At 38.8% G+C, this 27,418-nt stretch overlaps 1 protein-coding gene across 2 annotated transcripts; it reads left to right on the top strand.

Moving 5' to 3' along the window:
• Window positions 1-607: 607 nt before the first annotated feature.
• Window positions 608-17,402, top strand: LOC306883963 (uncharacterized protein). 2 transcript variants are annotated; one of them, XM_079439516.1, is made up of 11 exons: window positions 608-1,266; window positions 1,894-1,983; window positions 2,064-2,297; window positions 4,028-4,187; window positions 6,324-7,199; window positions 7,700-7,777; window positions 14,282-14,368; window positions 14,907-15,040; window positions 15,117-15,390; window positions 15,472-15,806; window positions 16,271-17,399. In XM_079439516.1, the coding sequence occupies exons 1-11, from the start codon at window positions 694-696 to the stop codon at window positions 16,577-16,579; spliced, it is 3,150 nt and encodes a 1,049-aa protein (XP_079295642.1). In that variant the 5' UTR covers window positions 608-693; the 3' UTR covers window positions 16,580-17,399. The 2 variants fall into 2 exon arrangements, with proteins under 2 accessions (XP_079295642.1, XP_079295641.1); XM_079439515.1 differs by having other exon boundaries at window positions 613-1,266; window positions 14,279-14,368; window positions 16,271-17,402.
• Window positions 17,403-27,418: the final 10,016 nt, after the last annotated feature.

The raw sequence follows: 27,418 nt of genomic DNA, 5'->3' as shown, positions 1-27,418 counted from the left end.
TTAATCTCAATCAAACTTGGGTTATTTTGATCAGATTAAAAAAAAAATAGCTAACAAATACAGCTAATAAACACAATAAGAACATGATAACGTAATAAAACACATGAGTTTTGAAAAAAAAAACATTATGTTGTATGTTTTTGCAAATAAACTCTTCATATACAGTGTGAACTAGTGAAATAGCATTTATCACAACATTGCATTACCTTTTATAAAACAGATCCACTAGTGTGATAATGAAGAAAGTTCATTTATTGCAGAAAGTTTTCAATCCTACAAAAAAGTATAATAATTAGGATGCAGTTTTTACTGCAGGTTGTTTTTAGGCTGTGGTCCTGCTTCCTTGTAATTTATAATCTTGGATTGTTTGTCTGAGACTGACATTTAGTAAACATTAAAATTATCAGTGTTCCCTATTCTAGTCCAGGAGAGTCACTTTCCCAAAGAGTTTAGCTTGATCTTTAATTAAAGACACCAGAATCAACAAGCCAAGGTCTTTGTATTTACTTTAATAACAGCTAGGTGTGTCGAGTATGAGGAACCTGCTTTTCATACTCGCAGACAAACCTGTTTTACACACGTCACTCAAACACAGAAGCAGGAAACAGGAAACACCTGAGTTCAGGGAAAAAGAAACTTAAAAAAGTGCAGTTGAGCTGTTGTGTGTTTGTGTCTCTGTATTCATGCAGTAAAATGGCAGAAGCCAGAATTTCTCAGGATGAGTTCTTGTGTCCAGTGTGTCTGGATCTCCTGAAGGATCCAGTGGCCATTCCCTGTGGACACAGTTACTGTAAGAGCTGTATTACAGGCTTCTGGGATCAGGAGGATCAGAAGGGAGTCTACAGCTGCCCTCAGTGCAGACAGACCTTCAGTCCAAGACCTGCTTTAGCTAAAATCACTGTGCTGGCTGAACTGGTGGAGAAACTGAAGAAGACCAGACTTACTGCTGACTGTTACGCTGGAGCTGGAGATGTGCAGTGTGACGTCTGTACTGGAAGAAAATACAAAGCTCTCAAATCCTGTCTGATGTGTCTGAACTCTTACTGTCAGAATCACCTCGAACAACATGAGAGTTTCTTTAAAGGAAAGAAACACAAAGTGACTGATGCCACTGGACGACTGCAGGAGATGATCTGCCAGAAACATGAGAAGCTCCTTGAGGTTTTCTGTCTCACTGACCAGAAATATATATGTGTGCTGTGTGCGATGTATGAACATAAAAACCACGACACTGTATCAGCTGCAGCACAGATGACAGAGAAACAGGTATTTAGAACTAGACACCGATTAAATATTGTTAACAATTTGGCTTGTTTATATTGGCACCCATATTAACAGCTTACAGCATACACATGTCAGAAGAAATGAACAGCAGTCGCAAGAAGAGTTTCACTACCAAGTCTGAAAATGCATTGTAAACCTTTGTCAATATAATCTTTCATAAAATTGGCCTTGATTTAGCAACACAAAATAATGGAGTGAAATGTTCAACCATTGTTTGACAACATATATACTTCTATCAGTCAAAATGCAAGTTAAATGCAGTGATAGTTGACTTTCTATATCTGACTGAATCCAGATTTCATTTATTTATAGCTTCACTTCAGTTTATTTCCTGTGTTGAGCTGCAGGTCTGTTAAACAGCAGGAACACGGTCTCTGTGAAGTTCTAAGTCTGTGTCAGTTTCCCTTTTATAATACTTATGCTTGCAGTGTGAAACAGTCCTTATTCTCCATGTTAATTCATGTATGATGATTGTAACCGATCATCCCTACTGGAGTTTGAACCTACAGCCACTGGTTATCAGTTCAGATAAACTGCCTCACCCTACTTTTACTGAATTCAATTGTTAGTTTCTGTGACATTTACTGTCACCCGTTTCTCCAACAACAGCTGAAGGAGATGCAGAAGACATTCCAGCAGAGAATCCAGCAGAGAGAGAAAGATCTTCAGCAGCTGAGAGAGGCTGTGGAGTCTCATAAGGTGAGTCTGGAGAAGATGAGACGTTTGTCTCCGTCTCAGTTCAGACTCACTGAAGCCTGAATCACTGTGTGTCCTAACAGCGCTCTGCACAGACAGCAGTGGAGGACAGTGAGAGGATCTTTGCTGAGCTCATCCGCTCCATTGAGAGAAGCCGCTCTGAGCTGATACGGCTGATCAGAGATCAGGAAAAGCAGGCAGTGAGTGGAGCTGAAGGACGACTGGAGCGACTGGAGCAGGATATCAATGATCTGAGGAGGAGAGACGCTGAGCTGGAGCAGCTTTCACACACACAGGATCACATCCAGTTCCTGCAGGTAACACAGATCTAGAAGAACAGCATCATAGTGGACTTGAGCAGATCCTGCTGTGACACCAGACTCACAGAGAAACATTTCATTAGAGCAGAATGTGACAAAACTTCACTAACATTTCACCTTTTTAACTAATATGTCTTTCTGATTTGAAACCAAACAAAACCTGACCGTGTCTTAAGGGTCCTTGTAAATTTTCAGTGTCACTAACAGCTCCAAAGTTATAAACAATGGTCTGTATACTCATAGGCTTTGAGCTACTTTTGCTGAGCAAACCAACTCAACCATTGATGTGCTTGAGCTGATAGATGTACATTTATATTCTTAGTAGATGTTTCATCATCCAAACAATTGTCTAGAAAGTTCACATATAGTGTAAGCGGCAAATACTTGAGTCTGTGATTTAATGAATATGAGAAGAATGAAGCTGATGCTGTGAAAGTGCTGGATGGAGGTGAAATACTAAAGATCAGCAACTGTATAATTTCCTGGAAGAAAATTAGATTTTTGAAGTATTGCAATCTGGATTTAGAAAATATCATTCTACAGAAACAGCCCTTGATAAATGATGTATTGAGAACTGTGAATACCGGGTAGCTCCGTCGTGCATGTGCTCTTGGATTCAAGCGCTGCTTTTCACACAGTCGACCATACTGTCCTGCTGTCCCGTTTGGAGAAATGTGTTGGCAATGAAGGGGAAAGCTTTAAATTGGTTTCAGTCTTTTCTTGAAAATAGAACTTTCTCAGTGAATATTGGCTACTCTGTATCTAGTACAGCTTCACTAACGTGTGGAATCCCCCAGGGTTCCATCTTGGCTCCAATGTTATTTTAATAAAACAATTAATTAGTATGTTCTTCATATGTAAAACCCTGTGTAAAAAACTCGGGAGTCTATCTGGATAGTGCTTTGAAGTTTGACATTCAGGTCAGTTCTGTGGTCAAATCTAGTTTCTTCCATCTAAGAGCACTGGCAAAGGTGAAGTCTTTTCTTTCCTTCAAGAACTTTGAGAGGGCTATTCATGCCCTCATTACTTCAAGGCTAGATTATTGCAAAGCACTTTATATAGGGACAAGCCAAGGTTCACTTTCTAGACTTCAAATGGTTCAGAATGCAGCGGCTAGACTACTGACTGGGGTTAAAAAATATGAACACATCACACCGATGTTAATGTATTTACATTGGTTGCCAGTACACTATAGAATCGATTTTAAAGTCCTTTTAATGGTTTATAAAACTCTAAACGGCTTGGCACCTTCTTACCTTACTGATCTTTTGTCGGAATATGACCCAGGGAAGGTCTTGAGATCATCAAATCAGGGAATATTAGTGGTGCCAAGAACAAAACTAAAACTCAGAGGAGACTGGGCATTTGTAGTAGCTGCACTAAAGTTGTGGAATAGCCTGCCGACTATTATCAGGACTATTAGAACTGTAGGTAATTTTAAATCAAAACTGAAGTCTTATTTGTTTGAAATAGCCTTCAACAAATAGAATCATGTTACATTTGGCATGTATACCTTTGTATGTTTTGTTTTAGTTTATTAGTTAATTTATTTTAAATGTATTGATTAACTGTCTATGTACAGCACATTGGTCAACAGTTGTTGTTTTAAATAGTGCTTTATAAATAAAGTGACATTGACATAAAGATCAGTCAAGTCGAATCTGATGTTGGTGCAGGTTATGGGGTGAAGTGTGGAGCTGATAAGTTTTTGATTTCTGTTTCTGTAGAGTTTCCAGTCTCTCTCAGCACCTCCCGAACCTACAGAGGTAAATGATGATCTCTTCAGTTCTCTTGTCTCTTTTGAAGGCCTGAGAGAAACTGTCCATCAGCTGAGAGTCAAACTAGAGAATTTCTGCAAAGAGGAGCTCAAGAAGATCTCAGACAGAGGTAAAGTCCTAGAGATACATCTGCTTTCAGAAACCAGTCCTCCATCATCTCATAGCATGTTAAAAATCTAAGAAATGTCTTCACATAATGTATTTGTATTTATTATACAGTTTTCTTATACGTTTCCTATTATTTTCATTCTTTATAATTTTTTAAAATGTATATCTTTTATATAATATCAACATATTGACAGGTTTTAGGATATAAGTGAAGAAACATTTTACACAGGAGGTATATGTTTACATGTATGATAAATTACATATTTACAAATACATTAGGGATTTTATTTATGGTTCTATGGGTCTGTGCCACATATGTTTCAAGGGCACCTATTATGCCCCCTTTTACAAGATTTAATATAAGTCTCAGATGTCAGATGTACTTGAGTAATAAAGTCATTATACTACTATTCTTACAAGTAATACCACTATTATTATTTTATTTAACACTGCTATAAAATTATTATTGCAATTTAATTTCTTAAAGGTGACCTATTATGCAAAAATCACTTTTATAAGGTATTTGAACACAGTTGTGTGGCTGCAGTGTGTGAAAACATCCACCCACTAATTTATTTATAATCAAAAAAATCATAAACAGTCTCTCAGAAAGAGCTGTTTCAGATTCTCCCTCTGTTCACGTCACCAAGGGGAAAAAGTCCTGCCCATTTGTGACGCTGCCCTATAAGCATAGACACAGCCCTGAGTGAGAAGCTGCAGTCCGACTCCGCCATTAACGTTACTGATTATTACTGTAGCTGCTGGAGATATACAGTGTCAGCACCAAAGAGGCTTTTCAAGTGTTGTGTTTTGGGATGCATTAACGACCATAGAAGTCTCCATAAGCTCCCCCCATCTGAGCCGCTGCAGACACTGTGGTCATGTTTCATTGTCTGAGGAAATGTCCTGGAAAAAAACTGTAAAGTCCCCAATACGTGTAGGGATCAATACCAACACTTTGTGCGCGAACGTCAGCTCCAGACAAAGTAAGTATCACGCATTTTTTCCAAAATGCCTTTCTGAAAGAGCTTCTTGGCACTCTGTAAGGCTAATGACGGTAAAGCTACCATTGTCTCTGTCTGTTTTCTCTGGTGCTGTCTTCATGAATGATCGTCAATAGGAATGTGGTAGCTAAAAGTTGCATATGAAAGCAATGTGAGTCGATCGCTTCAGTTTGTTGAGCTCATAATCAAGAGTGGGACTTATGAAGTTTGTGATAGCATGCCATGCACCATGAGACCAGCTATGTTGTTATTTTTATCGTGCTGTGCTCCCTGTCTAAGCAATTCATAAACGCAAATTTATTATGCACAGTATAATCAGATGACTGACTTTGAAACGGAGTACGTTTTCTGTAAAGATAACAGTCTTGTACTAATCGTGGAATGTTTATTTGCAAAGGCTAGCACTGCTAATGCAGGAGCTCGAGCTCCGCTCTCTTCTCCGGGAGCAACAGCTCATTTGCATTAAAGCAACATACTCAATTTCAGAGCGGTTTGGTTCACACCTTAAAGTGGCAATTTTAACAAGCTATACAAAATTATCTGTCGGGTATTTTGAGCTAAAACTTCGCATATACGCTCTGCGGATATCAGAGACTTATTTTACATCTTGTAAAAAGAGCATAATTGGTCCCCTTTAAGCAATAATCACACACTTGTCTTCCATATTTTAATTATAACAGTAGACCTGTGTTGTGCAACACTTTATTTACCAAAAAAAAAAAAAGGATTTGTTTGATTTTCATTTGGTTAAAAGATAAATTAAATGAATGTTTATGCCTTCATTGCATTACCAGAAAAGTTACAATATACAAAAATCTAATTTATAGGGCCCTATTATTGTAAACAAATTAATAAACTAAGTTGTTTTATGAATTCAATTAAGAGAAAAAAAATCAAATGTAATTCATAAGGCCCTAAATATGTCATTTTTGTAAAACTTTTGAACATACTGAGAGAATAGTGACATATTTTGTTAAAATTGGTTTTAACAAGGTCATTAAAAGGTTATTGATTTGCCTTCATAAAACCTGCAGAAACCCTACAAATGGAGAATGACTTGTGCCAAAATAGAGAACCACATTTGTATACAATAATTAAGACCTGCTTAAAACCAGTCCTTTTATTTGTCTCAGTTGCTACTACTACAGGTCCCTCTGCGTGCAACAACCAGTCTCCAGCATATCCTCAGATTTCATCCCAAAAAACTGATCTCGTAACTCCTTCTACAGCAAAGGTGACACCTGAAGAGGAACTCAAAGGCTGTGCCCCAGCTGCTTCTCCTGCCAAACTGTTTTCTTTAGGACTGTCAGGAGATTCTGCTAAGACCACCACCAGCACTGATGTCAGCTTGAAGGCGGTCACATCTGGATCTGAAAAACCAGTTTCATTTGGGTTTGGATTAAAGGATGCTGTGGTGATATCTGCTGGCTCAGCTCCAGCGGTCCCATGTGACACTGCCCCCTGCAGCACTGAAAAAAGTAATGCAACACCACAAGGAGGGTTGGCTGAGAAAGATGGACAGTGGGATCGTGACACTTGCCTGAGTGAAAATAAGGCTGCATCTAGCCACATCATTTTGTGTGAGACTGCAAAACCAAATATGAAAAACAAGACCTCTGCTGCTCCGTCGGTTTCCTCCTTTACCTCCGGTACCTACCAACCTGCTGCGACAGCATTTACAGCCAATGCAGGCAATGCTTTTCAGTTCGGTTCAAGAACTGGTAAAGCATCCTTAGAAGGCTTCAAGATTGAGTCCTCTACAACTGAAGCTGAAAAGTCATCAAGCAGTTCAAATTTTTCATTGTCCGTGCCAGGGCCCGTTGTATTTAAGCCTGGTACTGCAAAAACTGAGGCAAAAACATCAGACATGCAGTCACAAAATGGATCTACATCAGACCTCCTCAAAAATGTTGCTGAAGTTCACAAAGAGGAAGAAAAAGAGGCAGCCCCAAGTTCCTCAGATCAGTCTGTAGATGCTTCTGGTCATGATAAGAATCCCCTCAATATTGGTAAGCCGAAATCCTTTAGTTTTGCCATTCCCTTTGTTATTAAGTCAGTTTCTTAGGCTCGTTTGAACCTTAACACCTAGAAAAAACAACATCAATTTAAATGTAACAAAAGCAAATCTCTACTGCATCTTGCCATTTTAATTTCACATCTCATAAGTAGTGTCCTGTTACAGTAGTTATGGTTGACTTGATTTCTGTATTCTGACATATTTCTCAGTGAAACAGAGACTTGTCTTTATTTATTACCAGAAATATATCAAATTCAAGCCAGGCAGTGATAACAATGTCATTTTTGGAATTTCTGGTGAACCGTCAATCAGATGCAAGATTTCTCCAGTCATTTAGTACACTTAAACTCCTTAAAGCTTGCGCTCATTTGCATATGCTTTTGATTGACATGTCTAGTATCTACAGCTGCTAACTAAATAAGACGGTCTGTGTCATTATGAGAAATGATTCACCTCAGATTTACACCAGTGTATTTTGACTCTGTTGCACAGATGAAGATTCTGAAAGCGCAGTGAGGAATCTAAAGGGAAAGACGGATGTGGATGGAGCTGATGGAGCATCTGATCATGGTAGGTTGCTCTTGGGAAATGCATTACTGAGACTAGTTCAGGTATCAGGTCTCGACAGTGAGGTCTGACTATTGGCTGGGACAGCTCACTAAACTTTCACTGGCCCTGTCGGGTTTAGCATTTGCATGTTTTCCAGTCTTGCCAGTTTAAACATTCAAGCACAGGAGTATTTGACTTTGGAGCTCCGGGGGCCAAACCTTACTCCATACTGAAGTGATTTTACTATGATTACACAGATCAGCAGCAAACATGTGAGGTTGTCATGGAAACCAGAACATTGCATGCAAATTGCTTAAAAAGGTTGTGCTACATCTATTTTTTCTGTGTTATTTATATCAATCAATCAATCAATCAATCAATAATAATTTTATTCCGGTCCTCACAAACAAATTTTCACAAAATAAATAAAATACATTGTTACCGAAAAAGGAGTAGGCAGAAGCCTTGCTTATTATGCCTACCCTTTATACATAATTAACTGAATGGGCGACACTTTTCACTAAGTTAAATAACACAACATAAACAATATAACAAAAACATTTCCCAAAATGTACATTTCCCAAAATAAACACTTTTTTAAACAATACAACCACAATTTATTTATACTGAGTCAAATAATTATTTTTCACCTTGTTTTTATACATTTTCCTAAATAGGCAAAGTGAATTAAATACTTTTAGTTCCTTATCACATTTATTCCATAGATTTACCCCTTTAACAGATAAGCACCTACTTTTTGCATTAGTTCTTGCCCTTACTTTTTTGAAAAATATATAATCCTCTTAAATTATACAGATTTTCTCTTATTTTGAACAGCCTCTGAATACAATTTGGAAGTAAACTATTATAAACGTTGCACATTAACTGTAAAGTATATAGATCAACTAAATCGAGAAATTTGAATGCATGTAAATGAATAAACAATTTATTTGTTGGTAGTAATAATCAACCTTTTTAACAATCCTAATAGCTTTCTTTTGTAATTTATATATTGAATTTAAGTTGGTTTTATATGTGTGACCCCACACCTCCACACAATAAGTAATGTATGGAACTATGAGCTCACATTACAATATATATAAAGTTTTTTTCATTCAAAATGTTTTATTCTATTTAATATTGCAATGGATTTAGACATTTTTGTTTTTACATGATTAATATGTGATTTCCAACATAATTTATGATCAGTTATAACACCCAAAAATTTATTTTCGTACACTTTCTATTTTTTCATTATTAATCATTAGTTTCACTTTATTGTTACTTTGTCGATTACTGAATATTATAAACTTTGTTTTACTTAAATTCAGTGAAAGTCTCTTATCATCAAACCATTTTTTGAAAACCCTCAATTCTATTTCCAATGTATTCAGAAGCTGTTCCAAACTTTTCCCAGAACAATATAAATTAGTATCATCAGCAAACAAAACCATGTTTAATACTTTAGACACTTTACAAATATAATTTATGTACAGTGCAAACAACTTAGGGCCTAGCACCGAACCTTGCGGCACACCACAAGAAACTTTCATTAAATCTGATTTAACATTATTAATTTGTAAAAATTGATGTCTGTTCTCGAGGTGACTTTTTATCCAAGCAAAAGCTTTCCATCTTATACCATATCTCTCCAGTTTAATCATTAATAATCCATAAATCGATAGTGTCAAAAGCTTTTTTTTTAAATCTAGGAACACCCCCACAGTATATTCATTATTATCCATTGAAGAAAAAATCTCTTCCACCAGTTCCATTACAGCCTTTGAGGTCGACCTGTTTGTTCTAAAACCATACTGATGAAAACTCAATAATTTGTGTTTATCTATAAAATTATCAAGCCTACGCACAAATATTTTCTCTACAATTTTCAAGAACTGAGAAAGCAGAGAAATGTCTGTAGTGGTCTGTAGTTGGAAAAACAGTGACGATCTCCGTTTTTAAAAATAGGAATAACTGTAGCTGTTTTCATTCTACTAGGGAATATTCCTGTTAAAAAGGACTGATTACAAATGTGTGTAAATGGTTTTACTATATGTTCTATAATACTTTTTATTAACGACATGTCAATATCATTACAATCAGTGGAATATTTATTCTTACGGTTGTTAACAATGTAGAGTATTTCCTTTTCGTCAACTCCCCGTATAAACATTGGATAATCATTTCTGGAAATATTCATTTCATCTATCCTAACCCCAGTTCTTTGCTCCACGATCACTTTTGCTAAATTGCTCCCAATATTTACAAAATACTCATTAAATTCATTGTCATTCATTTTATTATACTTAATTTATCATCGTTAACAAAATAATTTGGGTAATCAACCTTCCCAGTGTTCATACTAGTAATTATACTATTAAGTACTTTCCATGTTGTTTGTATATTATTCTTATGTTTGTCCAATAACTTATTATAATAGTCCTAGAGTTTGTGCTAAAGGAGCCCCGAACAAGTATTGAGTGGATAAATGACCATACTTTAAAGAACTTAAACTTTTCTGTTTTCCAAATCCTTTTTTTTATTTTTTTTGATTGATCTCAGGAAATATTCTAATATTTTGAGATACTGGATTTTTGACTTTCATGAGCTATAAGCTCTAATCATCAAAATAAAAAAATAAAAAAAACTTTTGAAATTTTTAATTTACATGTAATGAATCTAGAATATATGAAAGTTTCACTTTTTGAAATGTTACAAAAACATTTTTTTTTTGTAACATTTCAATAAATTGAAATGTTGCATCTAAAAAAAATTGATATTCAATTTTTTTTTAGATGCACCTGTATATACACTGAACAAAATATACTGTGGCATTGTGCTGTGTGATAAAAATGCACATTTTAGAGTGGCCTTTTATTGTGGCCAGCCTAAGGCACACCTGTGCAATAAGCATGCTGTCTAATCAGCATCTTGATATGCCACACCTGTGAGGTGGATGGATTATCTCTGCAAAGGAGAAGTGCTCACTAACACAGATTTAGACAGATTTGTGAACAATATTTGAGAGAAATAGGCCTTTTCTGTACATAGAAAAGGTCTTAGATCTTTGAGTTCAGCTCATGAAAAATGGGGCAAAAACAAAAGTGTTGCGTTTATAATTTTGTTCAGTGTATATACAGTGACATAAAAAGATTTTTTGCCCCTTTCCTGTTTTTTTTTTTTTTTTTGCATATTTGTCACACTTGAATTCTTTGCAGAATTTTTTTTAATTCAGCCATATTGGAGGGTTTTCGAGCATGAATGGACTGTTCAAGGTCATTCCACAGCATCTCAGTCGGATTTAAGTCCGGACTTTGATTTGGCCACTCCAAAACCTTAATTTGGTTTTTCTTGATCCATTCAGAGGTGGACTTGCTGGTGTGTTTTGAATCATTGTCCTGCTGCATAACCCAAGTGCACTTGAGCTTGAGGTCACAAATTGATGGCCAGATATTCTCCTTCAGGATTTTCTGATAGAATTCATGGTTTCATAAATTATGGCAAGTCGTCCAGGTCCTGAAGCTGCAAAGCAGCCCTAGACCATCGCACTACCACCACCATGTTTGACTGTTGGCATGATGTTCTTTTTATGAAATGCTGTGTTGGTTTTACGCCAGATGTAACGGGACACGCACCTTCCAACAAGTTCAACATCAGTCCACAGAATATTTTCCAAAAAGTTATTATTATTATATTAAAATATTTTTTGGGCAAATGTGAGACGAGCCTTTGTGTTCTTTTTCGTCAGCAATGACTTTTTCCTTGGAACACTCCCATGGATGCCGTTTTTGCCCAGTCTCTTTCTTATTGTTGAATCATGAACACTGACCCTAATTGAAGCAAGTGAGGCCTGCAGGCAGTGGCGTAACTTTGCTTTGAAAAGTGGTGGGGACACCGCACAAAACGTTTTGCTATTTATTTAATAACCGAATTTACTTGGTGACTGATTTCAGAGTTGGAAATGCACTTAATTTCCACACATGCATCACATTCACAAATATGTCTATAAACATCCAAATAAGCAAAACGTAACATTCACAATGTGGAACAACTTGCTAAAAGGACAACTTGCTAAAAGTAGGTGTGATCAATGCACGCGCTGAACGAAGAATCAACATTACGTCAAGAGTCAAGACAAGCCCACAAAATGTTTCCTCATCCAATCAAATAATTTAACCAATCCTGAACTACGCAAAACCTTGTGTAAAACATGAATGAGAGTTCATTTGTGTTTGAAATAGTTAAACTACCTTTATTAATTAAATAAATTAAATTGTTTTGACGAATCTTTTTTTTTATGACGTTTTTATAAAAGCTCTATTTTTTCCTCCCCCACCCCACATGTAAAGGCTAGTTAACGGTAAATGTTGCTACCTATAGCATAAATGTTAAAACATCAACAAAATGTCCAAAAGAAAGTGTGGAAGTGATATAAGAAGCTTTTTAGTGAAGCAGCCACGCACAGTAAAGGCCATTGCACACTGAGTCCGAATTTTTCGTCCGAAATTTTCGCACGTTGAAAAATAAATACGACCTCACGTTGTCAATCACGTTTGCACACTGCCTCCGAAATTGTCGTCCGTCAAAAAAAATCGGATCGGGTTCGATTTTTTGCGTTTTTCGCATCCGTATAAAGCATTTTGAGATGCTTTGAGAAGGTGTTTTGACCATTCAGAGCCACCGTACAAGCGAAAGCCAAAATCCAAAATGGTGTCAGACAAATTAATACACTTCGTCTTGCAGCACAGAGCACTTTATGACAAACAAATTGCGGAATACAAAGATACAGAATATAAAGAACTGCTGTTGCCTATTTTTTTTTATGCCTGGCGCGCACCTTTCCGATGCCGCAGTTCGGGGGGTGTGTGTGTGTGTGTGTGTTGGTGTATCCATACCTCAGACAGTCTCTGTTCAGGATAAATTGGTTCACGGAAATTGGTGGTCTTCTTTTTAATATGTGGATTCAGTATCGCTAGCAAAGTATCAAACTGAGGCACTGACATCCTGAAATAAACTTTGAATCTCTCGGGATAATCCCGCAGCTCTTTGATGAGGAGGTGGAACTCTCCTTCCTCTCTGCGCAATCTAAGGATTGGATGGACCCAATATTTCCTTTTTCTTTTTCTTTTTTTAAAAAGAGAGAGGCCAACAAAATCATCCTCACTGCTTGAAGACATTTTGTATAGTTTTGCGAATTCTTTCGCAACGGATTAATTAAAACGCATTGGACTCAGTGTGCAAGGTCTCTGTGCGTGATGAATTTTTAAGATTGCGAATGCGAAAAAACGCATGCGAAAATTTCGGACTCAGTGTGCAGAGACCTTAAGACTAAAATACAGTATTAACATTGTAGACTACAAATAAATTTTAAAAGAGGTACAGGATCTGTAGACTAATTAATTATAGGGAAAGGAAACTACATATCCCATGACGCATATCGTGTATCTCGCGATAGTTTCACAAGGAGACTTAATATTCATCTTTGAGGATGTTGAAAAGCTTCTGACCGGCGGAAAAAATTGTTAAATGAATGAATTAGATTATGAAGAGTGACGATTTGTAGATGGTGCTTTTCCTTTAATACATACCTTACGCAATCTATTTTTCAGTTACTTTTTAAAAGTGGTGGGGACAATATCGAGCCTGGTAAAAAGTGGTGGGGACATGTCCCACCCGTCCCACCCGTAAATTACGCCTATGCCTGCAGGTCTTTAGATGTTGTCCTGGGTTCTTTTATGACCTCCTGGATGAGCCGCCGTTGCGCTCTTGGAGTAATTTTGGTCGGCCGGCCACTCCTTGGAAGGTTCACCACTGTTCCAAGTTTTCTCCATTTGTGGATAATGGCTCTGACCGTGGTTTGCTGGAGTCCCAAAGCCTTAGACATGGCTTTATAACCCTTTCCAGACTGCTACATATCATGCTAAAGAAAAGATTCAAAAACAGATGAGAAACAAAATAGTTGACGTGTTGGTCTTTAAGCATGCTTCACTTTGCCAGACAGGTTCTGTTTAAGTGATTTCTTGATTCAACAGCTCTGACAGTAATCAGGCCTGGGTGTGTCTAGTGACATTTAACTCAGTTTTCTAAAATAATGTGGTTAATCACAGTTATTTCATGATTTAACAGGAGGGGGGCAATTCATTTTTCAAATAAGGCCAGGTAGGTTTGGACAGCCTTTTTTTCCCTTAATAAATGAAATCATCATTTAAAAACTGAATTTTGTATTTACTTGCATTATCTTTGTGTAATATTAAAATTAGTTTGATTATCTGAATCTTTTAAGTGTGACTAATATGCAAAAAAAAACAAAAACAGGAAGGGGGCAAAAAACTTTACACGGCACTGTATATATATTCTTCTGTTGGCTCTATTCAGACAGGACAGGATGAAAAGTATAGTGACAGGATAAAAAGCATGATGAGTGAGGATCAGGGTCTGAGAGTAAAGTACACTCAAACAAGCTTTAAATCATTTGCCTGCTGAATGTTATTTAGTGTGTGACGTGTGTTTGCTCTGCTCCAGCAGGTACTTCTTTAGGATTTGCATCTGCAAGTTTGGTTTCATTTGCAGAATTGACAAAGAATACAGGGGAATTTGCATTTGCCAAAAAAGGTCAGTACCTAATAATTGTCTTCTGACAATAAATAGTTTGTATTGCATACAGTAAATGCAGTTAATGCTACCTAAAACACACGGGTCAATGTTATTTGTATTCTAATCTAATTTTATCTTTGTTTGACTTTGGAAAATGATGTCCTTAAGCTTATTTTAGTTCTTTTTTATTATTTAAAGACATATACATTCCATCATTTCATGACCTGAAAATTGAATGATAACCAGTTTCCATGAAGACTCACTCATTTCTGCATTTCATATTAATGTACTTTCCTGAAAGACTGTTTTTTCTGATATAATGCTAGTGCTCAGGCCTGTTGTCTAAAGTCTGCGAACAAGCTCAAACTTTTCAAATATCTTGTTTTCTGAGCTATCCATAATGTTAGTTTTTTTTTTTTTTTGCATTTGTCTGACTTCATTGGAAGTACTAATATGAATTAGTATTATATAAGTGCTAGTATATGTTAGCATACTGCTGCTGTCAGTATTAATGTTGGCAGTGTGATGTTTTCAGCTCTTTTTTTTTTTTCTACAGATCCTAATTTTACATGGTCAAACACCGGAGCCAAAGTTTTTGGATGTGCAGTGACAAAAAATGAAGAAAAAGAGGAGGGCGGTGATGATGATAATGACGAGATCCACTTTGAGCCGATCGTGTTTTTGCCTGAGGTGAGCCTTTGCTGTGATGCTGTTAGCTGTGCTCTTCACGTCTCTAGAGAAGTGTGACATAACGTGTCTCCTGCAGGTGGAGCTGAGGTCCGGTGAGGAGGATGAAGAGATCCTGTACAAAGAAAGATCCAAACTGTACCGTTGGGATCGTGAGCTCAATCAGTGGAAGGAGCGAGGCGTGGGAGACATCAAGATCCTCTACCACCCTGTGACAAAGCGCTACCGTGTAGTGATGAGACGCGAGCAGGTGCTAAAAGTCTGCGTCAACCACACCATCAGCCAGAGCATCGAGATCAAGCCCATGAACACCTCGGCTAATGCACTGGTGTGGACCGCCACCGACTACTCCGGTACAAGTCTCACTCCTCTCCTCATACACATTTCTCTCTTTCCCGTGTCTTCACATCTGCATGTTTTGTTCACACACACAGAGGGAGACGGGAAAGTTGAGCAGCTGGCGGCCAAGTTCAAGACGCCAGAGCTGGCCGAGTCCTTCAGGCGAGTGTTCACAGACTGCCAGAGCCGCATGTTGCAGGCTGATGCCACTCAGACGTCCGCCGCTGAGGCGCTTTCACGAGAGTCCAACCCTGTGGTGTTCTTCAACATCGCCATAGATGGTGAGGATGCTGGGATGATCATCATGGAGCTCTTCGCTCACATTGTCCCCAAAACAGTGGAGAATTTCCGGGCTCTGTGTACGAGAGAGAAGGGCTTTGGTTACCGCCAGTCTGTCTTCCACAAGATCGTCCCGGGCTTCTTGTGCCAGGTGAGAGTCCACTGTTATTATGTTATTATGAAAACACTGCATGCATCAGAAACTGAATTAGATTCTCAGTGTCAAAACAATCATTATTGCAATTGTTATTTATAAAATCATCAAATAATGCAATAAAACTAAATAGACTAAAAGTTATAAATAAACATGAATAAAAATGATGTAAAAAAAAAATAACAAAAAATGAAAAAGTAAAAGTAAAAAAAGTAAAATAAAAACAGAAAATATAAAAAAAATGTTATTCTAAATATGAACAAAAAGTAATCAAAGAAACTAGATCTGCTGAATGTCTGGAGCAAGACGGGTCAATATTGAACATTAAGAAACTAAACAAATCAAACACTAGATATAAACTGAGACATTCATGGCGACGGTCTGAAATGTTTCTGCTTCTAGCTTTGTTTTTTTTATGGCTATTTAAATAAGTGTTTGTGTTTTGTCCTGCTGTTACTCAGGGGGGTGATATCCCCAACCAGGATGGGATGGGAGGAAAATCCATCTACGGAAAGATGTTTGAAGACGAGAGCTTTGAGGTAAGGCATACAGGGCCAGGGCTGCTGTCCATGGCCAACCGTGGCAGAGATACCAACAACTCACAGTTCTTCATCACCCTCAAGAAAGCAGAGCACTTGGACTTCAAGCACGTGGCCTTCGGCTTCATCAAAGGGGGCATGGATGTGGTGAGGAGAATCGGAGAGCTGGGCACTAAAGATGGGAAACCCACGAAAACTATCACCATCTCAGACTGTGGACAGATTAAGTGAACTGTTCATCGTGCTTGAGATTGTGTTCCCTGAACTCTTGTGTAAATCAGGACTTGTATATGCAATGGTTTTATATTTGTCCTGTTGGTGTGTTATAAAGTGCACAGCACTAGTTGAAAATGAAGCTTATGCTTTGCAAAAAAGAAGAAAAAATGGTAACACTTTAGATTACAGCCCACAATTTACAGCACAAGTAAATTTACAGCGTAACTTTTGTTTGTAATTATAGTGTACCTATAGAGTACCTTTGTGTAGGTATAAGGGAATAAAATGTGAAGTTTGGGGAATAAAAGGGAATACAACCTGGAACATTACAAATTAACTATACTGTAAGTATTTTGAAACTAAGGGGTACCTATTTTAATATTACGTCATATGTATGACCTACTATGCTAAACAGCAGTTTTATATTTGCAAGTGAATTAGCAAAAACATACACTGTGTACCTTTTAATACACATAAAAAACGCTGGGTTATTGTTTCAATCCTATCACTTGGTTGAGACTGTTGAGACCCAACGGTGCTGGGTTAGGAATGTGGAGGACTTGCTTGAGATGAGTCTATCATGTTTGTAACGCTCATGACTAATCGAAGCAAAAATTATTTTTTTTATAAAATTTTATTATTTCCTCAAGTTTACAGGGGCTTAACTGAAGAGAATGTAAATCTTTTGAATAATGAAATGCCTTTAACTGAAAATTGAGTGTTTAATCTTATTATTATACATTACTGACACTCTATTCTCCAATTTGATACTGTTAAGTGCTTTGACACAATCTGTATTGTTAAAAGTGCTATATAAATAAAGGTGAATGAATTAATGAATGCTTTCTTTGATAATTGTGTGTATTTGGTTGAAAGATCACTTCACTACTCTTAGGTCCAACACAAACACAGCCATGTTGCTTGCAAGCTTCTGACTCAAATGAAATGAAGGTGCTTTATTTCTCCTATTGTTTTGACAAATGTTTCATGACTTCACCTGCCCATCCAGTCCTGATGGATAATTGCAGACAAACTTGGCTTGCTGTCCTGGACAGTGGCTCGAACCCGAGACTCGGCTTGAGCTTTGAGGTCAACCCCCCATTGTGGTATTATATAGAATGAGAATAACAGAAATGGAGGAGAAGATGAGGAGGTGGAGGGATGGCAGAAGAATTGTTGCTGGGACGGCACAATGACTGCTGCTTACAGTATGTGTGAAAGGGGCTAAAGTTGAGTGAATGTCAGGCTGCCATGGCCTTTCTCAAAGACAAGCTGACTTCAGCTCCTGTTTTGAGATTCCTAGACTTTTCACTTTCCTTCTTTATCCATACAGATGCGTGCGATGTTGTACTTGGTGCTGCCCTCATGCAAAGAGATTAAAATGGTACAGACGTTTTGGTGGCCTATGAAAGTCGTGCCCTGCATAAGTCAGAAAGACAATATTCCATATGTGTTTGACCATCATCTGGCCCTTGAACACTTCAGGCGATATATAAAGGGTCTTCATGTGACAATCTTTTCAGACCACAGAAGTTTGAGATTAGTTTTAAATGGTTAAAATCTCGCCCAGACCTCTTTGCAGGTGATGTTTCCGATTACAAGACTTTGACTTTGACGTTGTTCATAGGCCAGGGGCAAGTAATAACCCCAGGCAAATGCAACTCAATGATCCAGTTATGGGAAGAATTTAGCAGATGTTGCAGTCACCACCCTGGGGACAAAACAAAGACTCACGACTGTGTATCACCCCCCCAAACAAACACGATGGAGGGGTTGAATCGGTCACTGAAACTGACAAATTGCTGTAGCACCTCAGTTCAAGCGGCACGTGAACCGATCATCTCTTCCACTTTACTACTTACTTCATAAACATGAGTGCGCTTCAGAAGGTATCTTGTTTCAAACACCACTGACATTATCCACTCTCCTGTCTGGTTTGGTTTTCATACAAAAATGGCAGATTCTGTGTTATGATTGGTCAGATCACCTGTCAATTAAACTTCCTGCGAAGGGTCACTTAGTCATTACAAACCACACCCCAAAATATAGTGGCTCAAATCAGAAAACTGCTAAAAAGTTTTTTTTTTTTCCCTTCAAAGAGCTCAAAGGGATGTAAAACATTTTGTGCTGATGTGAATGAGCATGTGGACATGTGATTTGAAGACACTGAAGGATTCAGATAAAAGGTTATTTTTTTATTGTAGCCATCACAATTTCAGAAAATGTTATCTAGCTTATTATAGCAGTGACTTGTGGAAAGTTCTTACCAAATATAGTACTCTGCTTCATGTAGTTACCTGATGGCCTGCACCCCAGCAGAGTCGGAGCGGAACTCCTGTCGGACAACATCTCCAGGACGCTACGCTCCATCTGACTAGCAAGCCAATTCTCATATAACTGCTATGATGACTTTTGTTCTACCCACTTAAATGCTAGAAGTACTTGCGTTGTCCAATCTATACAGACTGTGTCTGTTCCCCGAATAGCGAGGTCAAAATATAAATTTAATGCAGGATCTAGAAAAAATCTGATCGTGATTAAACCAGAAAAACGCAAAATAAATGAACAAAAACTATTTTTAAAGCTTGGGCTCCTAAATATTAGATCACTCGCACCCAAAGCAGTTATTGTAAATGAAATGATCACAGATAATAATTTTGATGTACTCTGCCTGACTGAAACCTGGCTTAAACCAAATGAACATTTTGGTCTAAATGAGTCTACTCCACCGAGCTACTGTTATAAACATGAGCCCCGTCAGACTGGTCGTGGCAACAATATATAGTGATATTCTCAATGTTACTCAGAAAACTGGATACAGGAGGTTTAACTCATTCGAAATACTTCTGCTTAATGTTACACTGTTAGATATGCAAAAGAAATCTCTCCTATCTCTTGCTCTGGCTACTGTGTATAGACCGCCAGGGCTATATACAGATTTCCTAAAATAATTTGCAGATTTCCTCTCAGATCTATTACTTAATGTTGATAAAGTGCTAATTGTCTGAGATTTTAACATTCACTTGCGTTTACTGACCTAATAAACTTTATTGGAGTCAAGCAAAACATCACCGGGCCCACTCATCGTTTTAATCATACGCTAGATTTAATTATATTGCATGGAATTGATCTTACCGATATAGATATCGTACCTCAAAGTGATGATGTTACTGATCATTTCCTTGTATCGTGCATGCTGCTGTAAGTGTATTACATAAAATATTAATACGTAATTTAAAGAAATAGTTTAATTTAGCTCAAAGGGAATCATTTATGATTTTATAGGGATTTGAACAGAATAAGTGTTAATCGATTAAAATCCCAAATATAGTGAAAACACTATTAAATAGCACAGTAACGAAATCGACAGATTAAGGCATTAACTTGTGAGCAGAAAACACAAGATACTTTTCTTTTCAATGTAAATAAGATTTTATTTATATAAACCTAAGACATAAACTAATCTAACACATGAACACAAGCATTCACACATTCATACGTTGCAGAAAGAGAGAAAGTGAGGAAAAGATGAGTTTAAGAGAATGGAAATGTGAAATCCCAAGTTCACAGCAATATGTGCTATTGCATAGACCTGAACAACCATCAATCACTTATTTAACCCTCGCTTTGAGTTTCTCAATGAGGCTAAAATTATATTAAATACACCAATTAGAACCTGTTAGAATCTGGAGGTGTGTTGCTTGCTTTGCCTGTGTAACGGGTTGTGTCCTCGTTGCAGACAGGGGGGTTTCCCGAAGTGTCTGATTGGCTGGAAGTTCAGTAGTCTTTGAAGTGACGTCTTTGGGCGTTGGCTTGCTGGACGTTTGAAGGAGTGCAGTCGAAGCTGGACTTTGTATCAAACTTACATTAACACACGAAACTCCAAAAGTGTTAATGTTAGTTTCTTTTCTTCTCTAAAAGAAAAGAAACTAAAGTAAAAGAATAAAAATAAAAGGGTGTGACGAGACTAAGTTGTTTTCCTTCTCATTATGGCACGTGGGCCAGAGCACGCTCAAAGAGCAGAACTCGGTGAGAGGGATGAGAGATAGAGAGAGAACAAAAGAGTGTCACAGAAGAGAGTACAAAAGAGAGAGGGAGGAGAAAGCGGACAAGAGTTTTAAACTCAGCTTTCAGACCGTCCCATCTGGATGTCTTGACCAATTAGATAGGCTATTATCTTAGCTAGGGGTGTTCTTTACATCATAAATCAGCTTGTTATCAGTCACATGGTCCGATTTTTACAGGCTCTGGCAAAGTGCACCTTTTTGAACATGATTTCATAATAACAAGACTGATGCATTGGACAAAGAATTGATTGGAAGAAACACTTAAAGCATGGATTTTCAAGCTCATACATACTAAATATGCAATATTTATCTTTAAGGCTCGAGCTATTCAATAATGATTAAAAAGACATACATATTATTTGATTAAAACATGATATGTGGGTACAACATAAAAATGAGGTTCTGCATAAAAATGTCCTTTAGGATGATTTTATGTGCATATGAAAAAGAAAGTCTTTGTATATAGTTCTAAGGAGAACGAAGGCATGTTCTTTAGACAAAGGAATGTTGGTTGGACTGTCTTCTATGTGGAGACACGCCCAAGAGAGAGTCTGTAGCTTGTGAATACAATCGTGGAACACGTGATGGCCATCTCTTTGACAATCAGTCTTGATTATTTGCAACAAATTTGAAAGTCTCCTTCTTGAATTGGAATTATCAATAAGTGTTCGTTTGTCTCAGTGTTGCAAGTTGTTTGGTGAAAGAGGCTCGCTGGTTAGGAGTTGCTTGCTCCAAACTAGATTTATGACGTCCTGTTCCTTAAGGCCTCTCTGCATTCCAGCTCCTCAGGTTTCAGTGTTCTGATGCATCTTGAAATTTTCTGATTCAATCTCTGATATCCTACACTGCGTATTACTGATATTAATTATATGGCTCCGCGTTATCGTCCGGGCAGAACTATTGTTCCAGCCACCAAAGACAGATTCACAAATAACCTGCCTGATTTATCTCAACTGCTCCGTGTACCCATAAATACACATGAACTAGACGAAATGACTAGCAACATGGGCACTGTCTTCTCTAATACATTAGAAGCTGTTGCCCCCCTCAAATTGAAAAAGGTTAGGGAAAAATGTACTGCGCAATGGTACAACAGTTATAACCATTCTCTCAAGAAAGAAACTCGTAATCTCAAGATTACAGATTAAATCTAATGCTCAAGCACAAATGGAGAAAAACTAACTTAGAAGTTTTTAGAATTGCGTGGAAAAAAAGTATGTCCAGCTATAGACAGGCTCTAAAAGCTGCCAGGGCAGAGCATATCCACAAACTCATAGATAATAACCAAAACAATCCAAGGTTCTTATTTAGCACAGTGGCTAGATTAACAAATAAACAGACACCACCCGATCTAAATATTCCCTCACAGTTTAATAGGAATGACTTTATGAATTTCTTTACTGATAAAATAGATAACATCAGAAATACAATAACAAATGTAGATTCTACTGCGTCTAGTATTTCAGCTTCATTCATCGCACCCAAAGAAAAACTGCAGTACTTTACAACTATAGGACAGGAAGAGCTAAATAAACTTATCAGTGCATCTAAACCAACAACGTGTTTATTAGATCCTGTACCCACTAAACTACTGAAAGAGTTGTTACCTGTAGCAGAAGAACCGCTTCTCAATATTATTAACTCATCGTTATCTTTAGGTCACGTCCCAAAACCATTCAAGCTGGCGGTTATTAAGCCTCTTATTAAGAAACCACAACTAGATTCTAATGAACTGGCAAATTACAGACCCATTTCAAATCTTCCGTTTATGTCTAAAATTTTAGAAAAAGTTGTGTCTGCTCAATTGTGCTCGTTCTTGCCAAAAAAATTATCTCTATGAAGAATTTCAGTCAGGTTTCAGGCCTCGCCATAGTACAGAAACTGCACTTGTTAAAATTACAAATGACTTACTTCTTGCTTCAGACCAAGGCTGCATCTCATTGCTAGTATTACTTGATCTTAGTGCTGCGTTCGACACTATAGACCATGACATACTCATAGATTGATTACAAAACTATACTGGTATTCAAGGGCAGGCTTTAAGATGGTTTAGATCCTACCTGTCCAATCGCTACCACTTTGTTCATTTAAATGGAGAGTCATCACAATTATCACCAGTAAAGTATGGAGTACCACAAGGATCTGTCCTAGGTCCTCTGCTATTTTCAATATACATGTTGCCTCTTGGTAATATTATTAGAAAATACGGGATTAGTTTTCATTGTTATGCTGATGATACTCAACTGTATATCTCAACAAGACCAGATTAAACTTCTAAACTATCTAAGATAATAGATTGTGTAAAAAAATGTAAAAGATTGGATGACCAATAATTTCCTCCTATTAAATTCAGATAAGACAGAGATATTACTTATTGGACCAAAAAACCGTACACAGAATCTCTTGGATTATAATTTGCAACTAGACGGATGTACTGTTACGTCCTCTAAAGTCAAAAATCTGGGTGTTATATTTGACAGCAACTTGTCCTGTGAAAATCATATTTCCCATGTTACAAAAACAGCATTCTTCCATCTTAGAAACATTGCCAAGCTTCGAAACATGCTACCTGTTTCTGATGCAGAAACGCTAGTTCATGCATTCATGACCTCTAGACTGGACTATTGTAATGCACTGCTAGCTGGTTGTCCTGCATCTTCAATAAACAAGCTACAGATAGTCCAAAATGCAGCGGCTAGAGTTCTTACCAGGTCAAGAAAATATGATCATATTACCCCAATTTTACAGTCTCTGCACTGGCTACCTATTCAGTTCTGTATCATTTACAAAATATTATTACTTGCCTATAAGGCCCTAAATGGTTTAGCTCCTGCATACCTAACTTGTCTTCTACCACGCTACAATCCAACCCGCTCCCTAAGGTCGCAAAACTCTGGACTTTTGGTAGTACCTAGCAAAGCAAAGTCCACTAAAGGAGGTAGAGCTTTTTCACATTTGGCTCCCAAACTCTGGAATAGACTTCCTGATAACGTTCGGGGTTCAGACACACTCTCTCTGTTTACATCTAGATTAAAGACACATCTCTTTAGCCAAGCATTCACATAATGCATCTTATAATCTTGTGCAGTTATATCTGATAAAATTTACATTATTATTATTCTTTAGCTTGGGTTGAACAAATCTTTTTTGCTTAGATGGAACAGCAGCTACGCTAATTATGTCTCTATTTGTTTCTCTGTTGATTAACATCCCATGGTAACTAGGAATTACAGAAGCTTCAGTCTGGATCTAACCCTTAAATGATCTGAGATGACCGAACACCTGAGAAAAGATGATGCCAACCCCTCAGAGGACCTCAGAGAATGCCAATGCTCAGACAACATACAGAATTACCAAATTTTGCCATAAGTTAAATATATTAAGGTTCTGCAATATATAAATATATTGTGGAAACTTAAATTCCTGTAGAGCTGCTTTGCAACGATTGTATCGTAAAAAGCGCTATACAAATAAACTTGAATTTAATTTAATTATGTACATATGCTACATTTCATAACCATCAGTCATTCCCACTGCAGCTTATTAGCCGGGTCCAGAGTTATGAACTAAAGTGCAAATGTTAAATTTAGGTTTATTATGTAGTGATGTATTATTGTCACGAATCCTGGCCATGCTCTTCCGTTAACTCGCCACCAGATGTCACTCACTCACCACATGGACTCGTACACCACACAGCACACTGGACTACAGTTCCCACAATACATTGCACTGACGATACACACAGCTGTCACTGATCACCCTATCACACACACTATTTAAGCCATGGACTTCCTCAGCATCAGGGCCGAGTATTGTTTTGCATTTATCACTCACCTAGCGATAGCACTTTACAGAGCCATTGTCTTAGCCTTAGTCTTGCCTTGTTTTCCTGCCGTGTCTGACCCTGCCCTTTCTTCAGTTAAACAAGGAGAAAACTGAAATCATTGCATTTGGAAACAAAGATGAAGTTCTCAAGGTGAATGCATACCTTGACTCTAGGGGTCAAACAACTAAAAATCAAGTCAGAAATCTTGGGGTGATTCTAGAGACAGACCTTAGTTTCAGTAGTCATGTCAAAGCAGTAACTAAATCAGCATACTATCATCTCAAAAATATTGCAAGAATTAGATGTTTTGTTTCCAATCAAGACTTGGAGAAACTTGTTCATGCCTTTATCACCAGCAGGGTGGATTACTGTAATGGTCTCCTCACCGGCCTTCCCAAGAAGACCATTAGACAGCTGCAGCTCATCCAGAACGCTGCTGCCAGGATTCTGACTAGAACCAGAAAATCTGAGCATATCACACCAGTCCTCAGGTCCTTACACTGGCTTCCAGTTACATTTAGGATTGATTTTAAAGTACTTTTACTCGTTTATAAGTCACTCAATGGCCTAGGACCAAATATATTGCTGATATGCTCACTGAATATAAACCGAACAGACCACTCAGATCATTAGGATCGAGTCAGTTAGAAATACCAAGGGTTCACACAAAACAAGGGGAGTCTGCTTTTAGCTATTATGCCGCCCACAGTTGGAACCAGCTTCCAGAAGAGATCAGATGTGCTAAAACATTAGCCACATTTAAATCAAGACTCAAAACTCATCTGTTTAACTGTGCATTTGTTGAATGAGCACTGTGCTATATGTCCGAACTGACTGCAATAAATTTTAGGTTTAATCATTTTCTTTAAATTTATTTTAAATCATTTTCTATATCATTTTAAAATTCCTTGTTTTTATTATTTTTATTTCCATGTTTTTATTGATTTTAATGTCTATTTCACTTTCTTTTATGTAAAAGCACTTTGAATTACCACTGTGTATGAAATGTGCTATATAAATAAACTTGCCTTGCCTTGCCTTGCCTTGCCTTGCCCGTGTTTCCTGGATTTACCCTTCGCCTCTGCCGTTTGGACTCTGTTCGCTCCCCGTTTGGATTATTGCTCTCATCTCTGGATTATCTCTCTGCCTTGCCCCTTTGGATACTGTTCGCCGATCGTAGACCCACGCTTGCTCCACGGATTGCTGTGTCTTGCCCTTGCCATACCTGTTTGCCCCTGTCTAACCCTGCCTGTTTTCTGACCATGTTTTGTAATAAAGCTTTGCATATGGATCCGCACGTCTCACGTCTCGTCAGCCCCGTAACAGAATACTCGGCCACACAAGGATCCAGCGGCTTTTCAAGAGGACATTGGCCAGGTATGGATTCTGCATGGATGCTATTAACTCTCAAGCAGGGCTCGCGACCGCTCGAGGTTTATGTACAGGAGTACTTAGACCTCGCCTATTTTTCTGATCTGCCGGACTATGCACTTATAGATTTTTTTTGTGAGGGCATTAATCAGCCGCTCAAGTCTCAGTTAATCCGCGAGGGTCCCCGTTCATCTCTCAGTCAATTTATGAACTATGCTTTGCTGTGTGTGGGCTCTTCTTTCACTGTGGGTGTCGCGGAGGAACGCGACACCGCACTCACTCACAAAATGGCGGCAGCAACAGCACCCCTTCACGTCTCCGCTGTCAAGCCAGAGTCTGCTCACGTCAAGCCAGAGTCTGCTCACGTCAAGCCAGAGTCTGCTCACGTCAAGCCAGAGTCTGCTCACGTCAAGCCAGAGTCTGCTCACATCAAGCCAGCCAAGCCAGAGTCTGCTCACGTCATGCCTGCCAAGCCAGAGTCACACCATGTCTCAGTGCTCCAGCCAGAGTCACGTCACGCCTCAGCTCCTCAGCCAGAGTCTCTTCACGCCTCCGCCGAACTGCCAGAGGCTGTTACCACAGATTCAAGTTCAGTCCTTCGAGTGCTGATATCCAGTGTGATGGACCCACCACTGATGTCAGTGCGAGTAGCTGGCATTCCCAGGGCCTCAACCCTGGCTGTTACAGAGACTGTTCCCCTGACCTCAGTGCTTCCCGTTATGGCGGTTGCCATTTTGAGTGTGTGGGCTGCACACTGTGCTCCTGAGGCCTCTCCTGTCCACGAGTCTGCTCCAGTGCCTCCAGAGGTGGCGGCTTTCGCTGCAGAACCTCCCGAAGTGGTGGCACCCGTTCCTGAACTCACTGTCTGCCCTGTTATGGCCACGGAGGCCATTCCCGAACTCCCTGTTTACCATGTCACGGCCAGGAGTGCCGATCCCGAGTCCCGAGAATCCAGTTCTCAAACTACGGCCAGGAGTGCCGATCCCGAATCCCGAGAATCCAGTTCTCAAGTCACGGCCAGGAGTGCCGTTCCCGAGCCTCAAGTGTCCGCGCTGCAAGAGCGCCCTCAAGTGTCCGCGCTGCAAGAGCGCCCTCAAGTGTCCGCGCTGCAAGAGCGCCCTCGAGTGCCCGCTCCTCCGGAGCACCCTCGAGTGCCCGCTCCTCCGGAGCGCCCCAAGGAGGCCGTCTGTGAGCTCTCGCCCTGTCCTGTCACGGCTAAAGAGGCCGTCTGTGAGCTCTCGCCCTGTCCTGTCACGGCTAAAGAGGCCGTCTGTGTACCCTCGCCCTGTCCTGTCACGGCTAAAAACACCGTCTATGAATCCTCGTCCTGCCCTGCCACACCCTCTGTGATCATGAATGCTCTCCCTGTATTGTCTGTCTCTGCTCTCCCTGTGTTGTCTGTCTCTGTTTCCCCCAGATCTCAGACTCTGCCATGGTTTCCTGCCCAGTCTGCTTCCTGGCTAGGGTTTTCTGCTCAGGTCTGGTGGTCCTCTGCCCCGCCGTGGTGGTCTTCTGCCCGGGTCTGTTGGTCGTCTGCCCCGCCGTGGTGGTCTTCTGCTCGGGTCTGGTGGTCGTCTGCTCCGCCATGGG

This window comes from Barbus barbus, assembly GCF_936440315.1.
Source record: "Barbus barbus genome assembly, chromosome: 18".
Classification (NCBI taxonomy): domain Eukaryota; kingdom Metazoa; phylum Chordata; class Actinopteri; order Cypriniformes; family Cyprinidae; genus Barbus; species Barbus barbus.
This window is presented reverse-complemented; position numbering and strand designations above follow the sequence as displayed.

Excerpts from the sequence above, each read along its gene's own strand:
- LOC306883963 (XM_079439515.1), top strand. The coding sequence starts at position 694 with ATGGCAGAAGCCAGAATTTCTCAGGATGAGTTCTTGTGTCCAGTGTGT. Across the intron at positions 2,298-4,027 it reads ATCACATCCAGTTCCTGCAG|AGTTTCCAGTCTCTCTCAGC; the intron begins GTAACACAGATC and ends CTGTTTCTGTAG. Across the intron at positions 15,391-15,471 it reads GACCGCCACCGACTACTCCG|AGGGAGACGGGAAAGTTGAG; the intron begins GTACAAGTCTCA and ends TCACACACACAG.